This window comes from Amia ocellicauda, chromosome 7, assembly GCF_036373705.1.
Source record: "Amia ocellicauda isolate fAmiCal2 chromosome 7, fAmiCal2.hap1, whole genome shotgun sequence".
Classification (NCBI taxonomy): domain Eukaryota; kingdom Metazoa; phylum Chordata; class Actinopteri; order Amiiformes; family Amiidae; genus Amia; species Amia ocellicauda.
Window position 1 is genome coordinate 26968259 of NC_089856.1, and position 12390 is coordinate 26980648.

At 36.8% G+C, this 12390-nt stretch overlaps 1 protein-coding gene across 1 annotated transcript; it reads right to left on the reverse strand.

Moving 5' to 3' along the window:
* Positions 1 to 229: 229 nt before the first annotated feature.
* On the reverse strand, positions 230 to 12089 carry sec62 (SEC62 homolog, preprotein translocation factor). The gene is made up of 8 exons (XM_066708945.1): positions 11985 to 12089; positions 8935 to 9043; positions 7631 to 7736; positions 6722 to 6923; positions 6063 to 6158; positions 5499 to 5559; positions 4640 to 4759; positions 230 to 4528 (listed from the first exon to the last, which is right to left on the reverse strand). Exons 1-8 carry the CDS (start codon positions 12018 to 12020, stop codon positions 4002 to 4004), a joined length of 1257 nt encoding a protein of 418 aa, XP_066565042.1. The 5' UTR covers positions 12021 to 12089; the 3' UTR covers positions 230 to 4001.
* Positions 12090 to 12390: the final 301 nt, after the last annotated feature.

The window sequence follows — 12390 nt, forward strand, 5'->3', positions numbered from 1 at the left end:
TGAAATAGTGTGGATCATTGGGAGCAAGTGCAAAGCGTCATTGTAGGATATGAGGTTTGTTGGACCTTTCCAGCTATATTCAATATATATTGAAAAAGGTTGTCTTGTGTCCCAACCCACGTCATCCCAGCATACATACACACACACACATACATACATACAGGTATATGTATACATGTGAATATTTATGTACATGCATACTTAAAAAACAAACAAACAAAAAACACTATTGCTTTCTATATATTTATTGCAATAAAAGGATACAGATATACTTTCAGATAGACATTATTTATTTATATTATATTCCAGTAACTGCAAAGACAATCCTTTAAATTATATCAATCCAAATATGGACAACTAAGTGGTTAAGGAAGTTAAAATTGCCAAAAAGGTAAGGGATAGTCTTTCGTCTGAAATGTGTGAAGTGAAGCAGCATATATACTACAATATACAACATACTGATACTGTGCAACACTCAAATACAATTTGAGATTTTGAAGTAATGTACCTGCCAATATCTACAATACAGCTACTGGCAAATCTTTCTTTTAGAAAGACAGATGGAAACACAGAAAATGCATGTCTTGTTCAGGGAAAAAAGTATAGAAAACTATGCTACTTTCTGTGCAGTTGTAACTACAGATGGCATGGTCCTCTCTGAAGAGTTACACTTTGGAAAATAAATTGGAGTAACAAGCCAATGAGGGAAAACAAAGTGTAAGTGTTACGTTTTGCAGGAGGGTTGGCTTAGAAGTATCCAGATCTCTTGTTTGGTGAGCATTTTAAGGGGGGAAAGCAATTCTTTCCTCTTTCACTAACACAACAGCCACCAAGTTAAGGATTACACAATAATATTTGACAGTATGCAAGTGGGATTATTTTGTTATTTTTACACTGAAGGCATCAAATATTATAGACAAAGGTGGATACAATCGCAAAAGAACACTGCCAAGTTGAATGACAGGAGTTGGCACTACCAAGACCAATTCACAGTTACATTGTGGATGATTTCTGCTTACCAACCAGCTGTATTAAACGAGACAAAAATCTGACCATGTAAATCAAGAAAAAAAGGTTCAGTATACAATACATTTGATTTGACAAAAGTGTGTTAGAGTACGGTCCATGGACACACATTAAACAAGAAATTAAACATTTTTCTTTTAAATAAATTAGTATTTGAAAAGGTTTAATTAAAAAACAGGTGCTATGAAATTCATAATAAGGATGTATACACTACTTGCAATTTTTACCAGCTGTTATAAACCAGCTACACAATTATTGTCCACACATTTCATATAAACCTTATGAAGAAGCACTGGATATCAAATTATGGAATATGAAGAAACTAAACTACAATTCTCTATGCCTTTTACAATGTTATTTCAATACCAGATGTCTAAAAGTTACAAGCACTTCTAAACCACTGTTTTAATTTAATTTAATTTCTTGATTTTCAGAGGGAGGTTTAAAAATGGTATCCAATGAAAATAAATCAACATAATGACACTAATGTAACTGTGTATAAACAAATAGTTGCTTCACATAAGGGTCATGGGTGTTTGACAGAAATATTTTCAATGGAAAACATAGTCATGCCCTAACATTTTTGCCTTAATTGACTTAAAACAATATTTTCAAAATAAAACTGTCATACGCTGTAATGATCTGAAGTCTACATGGACTGTAATCCCCATTTCAGATGTATATATTTTTTAAATCTACTTTAAAATGTTACATAGTACACTGTGATGAAAACTCTTTACAACCTTTTTACATTTTACAATGTCAAAAATCAACAGACGCCACTAAGTGTCAGGAGAGAAGCACTAAAGTCTTCATGAAAAAAAATATATATATATGAATAGGTTTTTATAATTCTAGACAATTTGAAAAAATAACTGCAGTTTAAGAAACGTTTCAGTCAATGCAGGACAGGAATGCTTTTGTGTACCAAGAATTACTGCAACTGTAAAATGAATTTAGTTTGCTGTGGTGTTTAGTACTCGATATGATATTAAGCTACTATCAAGTGTACACACAAGATTGTCCAATATCATTTATAGCTTCTTTTAATTTGATATCAAAATAACTTCTGGTGTTTGGCACAGTTTTGCATTAAATTAATTACACCAGGAACTACCTGTGATGCACATGATAAGATGGAAAACATTTTACTTTGCAGAAAAAAAACAGAGAAAAAACATGCACCCCGTCCTATTTTTCGACAGTGATGAGATGAGTGAAGTGCCACATAGACTGCTTTAGCAATGTTGGGGTCATTCTGTATGTAAAATAAACACTCTTCCTCCAAAGGGTTGTATTACTTTTAATGTTCTCTTTCCATGTTTAATTCAAGTAAGCAATGGAAATAAAAATGTGGACTTACCTGGTACATGGCAAGGTTACCATGGAAAGAGATTCTTAAGATTAAGACATCCCAACAGAGTAACTAAAACACAATAGGACTGAGTAGAGCACACAAGCTCCTACACCCCCATTACGGCTATAGCGTTTTTTTACTCCAAGTTTGATCCAAACATCGGCCAGCTGCATGTGGCAATGGGGCAACGGACAGAATTCACTGAAGAGAATTCAGATTTTCTATGTTGGTGACCAACAAAAACAATCTAACATCGTTGGTCTTAATTAGAAAATACAGGGGAGAAAGAGAGTTCTCAAATAAGCAGATTTTTTCGAACCATTATACATAACTACAATGTTTATGGTTGCTACAACCCAGGTGATTATAAAGTTGGCCCTTTTTTCTGTATTTTTTAATACAGTAGTCTATCAAGACCATGAGAAACAAAGGACTACAATATTGTTATTGGGTAGGGGGGGTTAAATTGATCTTTCTTCATACATTCTTCATTAAACTGGAATGCAACATTGTACATAGCACTGTTAAAATGTTTAAGGTCCACAGACAGAAACATACACATGGCTAACCGTTACATAGCCTACTCAGTGTTAGGCACTGTTCTAGCATGAAGTAATTCAGAGTGAAACATTTATAGCACTTTTAGAGCAGGCAGTTTTATTTTTTTTTATTTGATAGTATCTGACTTTTGCACAGTGGGTCTAGAGTGGCTGGGGATTCACAATAGGAATCCATCAGTTACTGTTGTGTATTCTAATTAACCATTATTGAGTGATGCATGCCAGGTCACTTTGTCTATTACACAGGTCACTCATTTGCATAATGTATATATCATTACTGTACTATTTCTTCATACTCTTGAATTCTGCATTTACATTAGAGAGCCCCCTTAGAAAATGTCTCTAAACTCCCTAATCATTAACCATTCTTAAAACAAAATGTATTGTTTCAGAAAAGTAAATGCAATTTCAATAGAAGCCTGGAATTTCCTAGTGCGTGCCCATGTACAATACACATGTTTAAGCATCAATTAGCCAATTGCTTTGGTGTGTCAAAACGTTTCTACTCCAATACCTCAAATCAAATCGAATCCGCTTATTTCTACTCTTTCAATTATACACACACAGAAATATAACTTTGCATATATTCTATGGGGGGCCCAAACAAGACGATGGTAATACACATATATATTTTATAAGGTTACAAAAACATATTCAAGACATCAGAATACTTAAATCGAGACAGCTATTACGCTGACAGCTTCAGAAGTTTCTTAAAACAGGAACTGTTTGAATAACAAAGACACCACAACAGAACTGAGAGAGCAAGGAAAAAACAAAAACAAAACAAAAACAGTTTATCCAAGGGGAAAGTGTAAATCTTCAAATTGTGTGAGTCATTTGACAGAGGGAGGGATTCAGAATAACAATAAGGCTGATTTTGTTTATTATAACTATTTTTTGTGTGTCTTTGCGGTATCTTTTCAGATATAATTGCCAGGTGTGTTTCAACATAAATCGGAAGATCAACCAACATAGACAAGCTTCTCTCTTCTGCATGGTAGAAGCAGCAGTCCATGTGGAGAGCAGAAGTTTTTTTTTTTTCTGTTTAAATTTTTTTAAGTTTTTTTGTGTAAAGGCTTTGACTCGTCTTCATCCTCGTCCTCTTCCTCATACTCGCCCTCCTCCTCCTCCTCCTCCTCCTCCTCCTCTTCCTCCGTGTGCTGCTCCAGCTCCTCCCTCGTGATCATCTCAAAGTCGTTGCCGTTGCTGTGCTGAGATCCCTCGTCCTCCCGCCGGTCGCTGTCCGTGTCCGACTGCCTCTCCGCCCCTGAGCCCTCTGCTGCCGAGCTGATGGCTGCCTTACCGTCCTCCTCCTCTCCTTCCTTCTTCTCGCCGTCGGACTTCTCCTCACTGTCGGACTTCTGGCCCTTCACTGCCACCGTGGCGGTCGGCAAAGGCTCGGCTGTGTCCGCCTTGTCCACCACAGCCTTCTTAGAGTCCGAGCGAGGGCCAGTGTACTCATGGGTGTAGAGAGGCCTGAAGGAGTCAATGAATCCCACATCAGCAGTCAAGTTGGGGAGGAACCAGAAGTGATGGCGCCCACCAGTAACCACCCAAATGATCAGGAACAGAATACACCGAGCTGGAGACGAGAAAAGGACAAATAAATAAGTTCATAAATAATAAACTGCAGTGTTCAGAGCTTCTTGTGTGATAGATTTTGCTTGTGAAGAGAACAGATCAGGCTACTTACCAACTGCAAGCATAAGGATACTGGCAACAAAGCATCCAGCTGCAACACTCAGATAGTACACGCCAACGCGCATTTCAGCTGGCCATAACGGGAACAGGGTGGCTGCGATCACTGCGATCACTATCACAAAATAACACAAAAGTTTGAATGCAAATAAAGGCAGATTCATCACAAACCACCATCTTTATACATACATTACAGACATCAACATAGATGCATCTATCTTCTACAGCTTCTATCAGGTAGATAACTTGACTTTTCTGTCAATAACATATGAGACTTGCTGAGTGTAACATTTTCTATTAAAACTAGCACCATGGTGAATGTCTTAAGCATCCTCACATAGGCAATCCCTCATCTGTTAACCTTAATCTTGGATAATGAATGCTTGACTAGTTTCAATAGAGAGGATTTTCAATTTCCTCTTGCAGAGTTGATTAACACTTTCTATAGAAAACTATGAATTAATAAGAACTCACTATAAAGCAGGGATTTTGCTTTCAAGCTCCAATTAAGTAGGGAGGACTGTATTCAGATGTTAAATTGATGGACACAGCCCTGAAAAAGCCCGCTCATCTTTATTTGCAATTTTACAGTTACCGCTGCCCCCCTTTTTCTAGAGAACTTAGATTTGGCTCATTTAGAATTATTTTTATGTGCCAATTATATAAAATACATTATAAACAATTTACTGAATAGCAGTCATAAAAACTAAAAACAAAGTCCCAAACACCCTTTTACTGTGAAAATAAAATATGCAGCACACTTCTAAAATCTATGATCTTTTTAAATATTCCCTTTGGATCACTATATGATCTAATTACCATCTGAAGAAAGTTTGTATAAACTAAACACCAACCTAATATCAGGCCCATGGCAAATGTTTTAAAGTGAACTGGGTCATAAATCCAAACATATACCTGCAGAGAGAATAAATAAGTGGTTATCAACAATGACAAAGTACATCTATTAACACGGAGGTGTGCAAGTAAAAAACAGGCACGTGAGCATATCTCCTATTATTTAGTGTGTTTTTCTTTTCACTTTATATCTATAACATTTATGGCAGTCTGACAAGATATGAAATGTATTAATTTAATAAGCAAGTAGCGGTCATTCTAAATGACCTTTGGAAATAATATGGAATACTGATTAGGCTTTTGTCTATCTTCAAATACTAATATATTCATAATGCACCCTACAATGGAGTTCAGGAGTGATCTAGAGACATGCAATTAATGCTGACACGAATTTAGCCCAGTGTCAGAATGATATTTTGTCAGCTTCCTTGACTTACTTGCTTGCTTATTATCTAAAATGATTATGCAATAAGAGGGCATTCAAGGTCTAATTGCAGAATGGTATAGTTATAAAACTGGAAAATGTGGCACTGCCAACGGTATGATACTTTTAAATAACTGACCTCACTACCATCCAAAAACAACTGCTCATCATGTGGCTCCAGTTTGAATTTTTTCTTAGTCTCTTTTTTCTTCTTTGGCGTTCCAGGACTTTCATCCTAAAGAGATGCATGGATTTAGACTGTGTTTCCACTATAACTATTAAAAACATAAGATACACAGTATTAAACAGCTGGACAGAGAAACAAGGAATTCCAAATATGTCAGTGTGTATGCCAGTATGTCAATCAACTGTAGATTTGATTAAAAAGGTAAACGTAACAGGACGTGATGCAAATGTTTCTGTATAGCTCAATAATAAAGGAAATGGACTTATCATTGAATGTTTCCAATTTGTGATTTTAATTAACTATGCTGATTTATGACTCTCGTATTGCCACAGGAGAGATGCAAACAGACACAGCTTATTAAATGTACCTGTAAAGACTATCTGCTTTTTACGCTGTATGGAGCACTAATGCATAACCCTCTAGAGCTGACAGACACCTTGGTAAGGCACCGGACAGAGCCAATCAACCCAGGCAGGAGCAGTCGTGCACCAGAAAATCCCAGTCTAAGTCAATTATGACTATAAGTGCACATTCTAACCAGGTGATTTTTTTTTTTTTTTTTTTTTTTTTTTACTTCCTCTCATGCACCATGAAAACAAATCCCTTCTTACACTTTTCTCCTTCTTGGTGTCTGTAGCCTCAGCTTCCTTTTTCTTCTCTTTCTCCTTCTTGCTCTTCTTGTCCTCCTCCTTTCCACTGTCACTCTTGGGTTTTTCCTTCTCTTTCTCCTTCTCTTTCTCTCTCTTGATTTCCTTTTCTGGTTTCTTCTTCATCACTTTCAAAGCTCGATGGAAAAATTGTTTCTTCAGAAGTCTGGGAGGAGAGAAGAAGGGGTTAAGGTATATAGGCTGGTGGGGGTCGGTGCAGTTGAATCACCATTGCAATTGAGACATTTTAAAAGATAAAACAAGCAAATAGGGTAAATAGCCAAGAAAAAGAAAAATATTTCAGTAGATCTAGGAGGTAGTAAGTGAATGCATTGAACTGGGCACACTCTAAGCAGCCCAGCCATTACACACTGACCCTCTCTCCCAGCACAGACACTGAGTCAGACACATGCCTTCCTGCACACAATGCAGGGTCTGTATGAGGCCACCTCAGGACGCTCGCTCACACAGTGGAAGCTGTTCCAAAAGTAGAGCCCTGGGAAACGCAGACATTTTCAAGTCCTGTTAATGTACTAAACGGTTTCTTCTGTGAAAAGCAATATTCATTTCTATTTATTCTTTTCTGTAATTGCATAATTGAAGGTAATGTTAACCCCTCTGCAGCCCACAACTTTGGCACAAGTCCGGTTCCATTTGCATTCTTGATAAAACTGCAAAATACATCTGATTGATTGTACCAGTCATAGTAAATCATTTACAAAGTGAGTTGGACAGACCTGTAATTGCCATTTGTTTGTGTTGCAACTAATTCTGTAGGGGCTTTATTTAACGTGCTGTTGAGGGTTTAATTACCTAAAACAGTGACATGCTTAATGATCTAATAAACCACACACTCCCCGGCAGAGCCAGTACCTGTTGCAGTAATCAACCACAGACTCTCTGGTAGTGAACAATGCTTCTTCTCCTTTCTTTGCTTTTGCCCACTTGGAATCCAGAAGACAGTCCACTGCTTTCAAAGCTGAAGAATGAAATACAAAGATAACACACAAGGATCAACTATAAATCCTATCTGTCCATAAATAACAATGATTGATTAATTCTGCAGTGATGGAGCTACAGGTAAAAAATATACAAGATGGTTAGTTTGTGGTGAGGTGGATTTTGATGAATTGCTAATTTACTAATCTAACATCTGTTATCACAGTGAAGTACAGATAACAGAAGAATTTATGTGGAGAGAGATGTACCAGTGCAACCTAATGCAAGGCCTCTAAGAATGTTTGTGCACAAGCTCAAGCATTCATTTAAATACATTTTACCTAATTTTAATATGGGGCCATCTGCTTTGGAATTGTACATATGTGTTACAATAAAATTAAATGTTTGTCACATCTCTGAATGCCAATAAAACATAAGTTACCCTTCAATATAATTGTGCTGCTAGAATGTTTTCCAATTAGCAGATTAATATTGTGCGGTGTGCACCAATTATATAAAATGTGGTCTAAAACCTGGTCTACCTAATAATGTTAGAGTAATTAAATGTGCATCAGTCATGTTTTCTTAATATTTCATGTCTGACTGTAGGAATTTTACTGTAGGTTTTTCCCTGGTTCTTGGTTATTTCTTCAATTATTTTCTAACAGTTTTGGGCTAATGTCATTTCTGAAATGATATTATGAAATACAACAGTTCTCAAGGTCAGATTAAAAAATTGCCAATTATATACAAATCAATCGCAGTGTAATGGAGTGTGTATTTTGACTTTAGCAGAAGTGTCACTGTGACTCAAGGCTGATGTATTGTTGGGGAAAAAGACTTACAAATAAAATTTAGTATAATCAAATATATTCTTAATTTCTTTTAACAAAAAACATTAATAATCTGGTCCCATATATTAAAATTATGTGATACTGAGAAGTGTCACTCACCTGTGTGAGTAGTTTGCCAGTGGGTAATAAAGCAAAGCATGAAGAAAATTAATATTCCTTAGTACAACTCTTAAATATTAGCTTTCAGAAAGTGTTTTCAGAACTTATTGATTTAGTGAGCATTGTAAACAATAAAAACCAACAGCAGGGAGTCATGCAGAAGATACAGTGAAGTGCTACACTATGAAATACATATAAAATCATATCAAAACTCAGTAGATTGAAATGACTCTTAAGAACAAGTAATGTAGGCTTAGTTGGGGACTATGACAGCTGAACATATACCTATGAAGTACTCCACTCTATGACCCATCATGTTGGTGGATTTGGTGGGGCAGTTGAATCGCAGATACTTGGCAACAGCCTTCTCCTCCTTGGTGGGCTCACCCACCTCCTGTAACAAACAGGAGTTTTCTTTTTAGATTATTATTTTTACTATTGGAAAAACCAACACAAAAACATTGTTTAAAAAGACATTAAACCCTATTAACTTTTAATTAGCCCTTTTTCCCTCCAGTTTTATGGTATATGCTGGCAGTGTAAAAAGGACATCTCATATGGTCAAAAGTACTATGGAATCAATGGATCTTTTCTTACTTTCCACTTTGACTAACATCAATTTACACTGGAGTGGGCAGTTTGCCCACCAAGCAAATAACCTGTCTTTACAGTATGGAATGATATACATCAATACATTACCCCCGTACATATATGCGAGTGCCACTTCCTACAGCTGGGATGTATGTAATACCAGGGTATTATGTGATTGTTACCTTATTCACGGAACATGCATACAGAAAAATGTGCCAAGATTATTTTTAAATTGTTTCCATTTAGTCCATTGCCATTTTAAAGCAGCATATGGCTTGTAAAAAACATACATTGATCAAACTGCTCTGCAATGGACATCTCGTATCTACGCCTATAATACCACATTGACATATGAATGTCATTTTCAGCTTTCATTTGCATCCAATGTATTCTTAATGGGACACAATTGTCTGTTCTATTTTTGTGTCTTCTGCCCTATTAGGTAGGTGCAGTGGGTTGATGTGGCCCATGAAATTAAATTAAAGTGGGAGAGTTCCATGTTAAACACAGAGCAGGTAAAATAATGTCCTGTATATAAGACAGCCTTGTTCAGTAGGAGTTTTTAATAAGATCCGTGTAAAAAACAAAAAGACATGGTATAGACATTAAAATAATTAGTCTGACCAACTACTTAAGCTCTAACAAATTGTAATATGAAGTTACCAGCGTTAGACTTCATATACCCATGCTATCCTGAGGAATACACAATACCAACCAAAGAAAACATAATTGACATCAACCCTGCTGCCACATAGCTAGTTAATTAACAGACAGACAGGCACCAGGATTGCAACATGATGCTCAATAAAACTTTCCCCTCTACCTATATTATCCTTACATAAGACTGCCAAGTGAGAGGGAAAGAGTGCACGAACAGCTTAACTTGAAAAATGTCACAGAAATTACAACCTACAGCATTCTGGAAGGCACAGTCAAATACCAAAACCTCAGCCTTTCTAAAACTCATGGGATTATCTGTCAGGTAGCCTTAGTGAGAAGCAATTGCAGAAGGCTCCGACCCATCATCATATTAATGTACCCGGTCTCCCTTTTCAAATGTCTATCAATCCTCTTGCAAAAGATAATCATGTAACAGTTCACAAATGATCAGCAGCCAATTAAAGTGAAGGCAGGACACCAGCTGCATTTTGTTCAGTAATCTGTATGTAGCAACAATACCTGGGGCATACAAAATGAAACAACCCACAAGTCTCCAATCCTTCGATGTCCTTAGTGGCAAACAAAACTTGACTCCCTTCTTCCTCTGAATGACACATATTCATTGTATGGCAATTAACTTAACAGATACTGACTTGCTTTATCACATGACAGAATTAAAAAGATGAATCCAATCCAACATGTGCTGCATTTTTAATAAATTCAAGACAATACACAGGTTCTGAATCCAGTTAGAAAATAGTCTGAATATTCATTATCTATTTATCGAAATTGATTAGATACATCAAATACATTTCCATGTAAATACCTGGTTTACATATATATTTACATGTACACGTTGTTGTTGTTGTTTTAAGATAGACATCATGGCTTATTTAGCCAATATAATTCAATACAGGGGAATAACTCATAGGAAACTCTCTCTCTCTCTCCCTTACAGACACATATTCCAACTGATTTCACGGGTAGGGGATGTGGATTTAAGTAAAAGACATGAACTGTAACTATTGTCTGCATGCACAAGTTAAATATATACCACAGTGTCGACATTCACACAAACATTAAAAAGTGTGGTAAACAGACAACTAGGGAAGATGCAACACATATACAACAAGTGCCAAAAGGGAGCTTAATCTTCCCAAATTGCGTCCTCATGGGGCATCTGATATTACTGTAGCGATTCCTATAGTTCCCTTAATGCTGAGGAGTCCTGTCAAGCTTGCAACTGAGATTAAACATTGGGTTTTGCATACAAAATATCGCCGACAGACACTGCGATAATATGCAGGTCTATTATCAAATTTAATGTAACACGGATGCTATTGTGTTTTTAGATAATAAAGCTAACGTTAAAACACATGATTAGTAGTTACTGGAAGCATGTCATATTAAAATACATCTACAAGCTGTGTCTATGATTTACAGATGTTTGTCTGCACACTGAAAATGACACGTAACTGCTGCTGCTATGCAAATATGTCATTTTCAGCACACTTATCAAAATAGGCTGATTTGTTTATGTATGTTAAGCGCTTCACTTTCTAATGCTAGAGCTGGTGCAAAAAGGTAAGACTGGGCTTGGCTTTTTCAATAGGTTTAGGCATTTACTTGTATTTTTATTTCTGAAGCAAAAAGTGCCAACACATCTGGTCAGTAGCAGAGTGGTACCCCCTTTAAATCAATGTGCTGCTCAGATTCACTGGCGACAGGCAACATCAAACGCATCCGAGCACAAACAGTGCCCCAGAACCAGGAATCCAGAAAAGTCAGTCCAGCTTAACGTCTACGTTTATTTGTCAGTGCCTTCTGTCTGATCAAACACCAAAATGAGTATATTCGTCAATACAGCATTGCCAAATTACTTCCTGCAAAAAAAATTCAGGTCTTTACTGTCCCCGCCTCCAGTCTCTCGTTATAACACAGAAATAAATAAATAAACAGTGTTAGTTCCAGTTCTCAAATTGAATTCTTACTAACTCTGTAGCCCATGAGCTCTTCCTGCTATTGATAGTTTGTATTTTAAATGTATTTCTTGTGGCTTTATGTGGATTATTATCTTTTTTTACCTGAATTCGCTTCTTGTGTCTCCTGCGCTCCGCCATGTTTCGCCAGTTCAGTCTCCGTGTGACGTGGACAGGAAACGAAACATCGCGAGGCGGAACGAGATGAGAGACGAGCCCTGTAACAGACCTGGTTTATGTGATACAACCACACACAAGCATGTCCCAAACTAATCCCAGGACCCCAAACTGTTTAGCCTTTCTTACGGACGCTTTTGCTGGAGATACGCTGTCTGTGCGGTCGGTGCTGTTTCTAGCATCTGCACACTTCTGTTTTACAATTCTATTATCTTTTGACTATTTGTTAAGGGCCACTGCTATTCTATATGCCAATGCTATGTTGACGAATATACTCACTGGTTAGCATTGAGATAATTTACGATCTCATTGCTAACCATCACAAATGCATGGG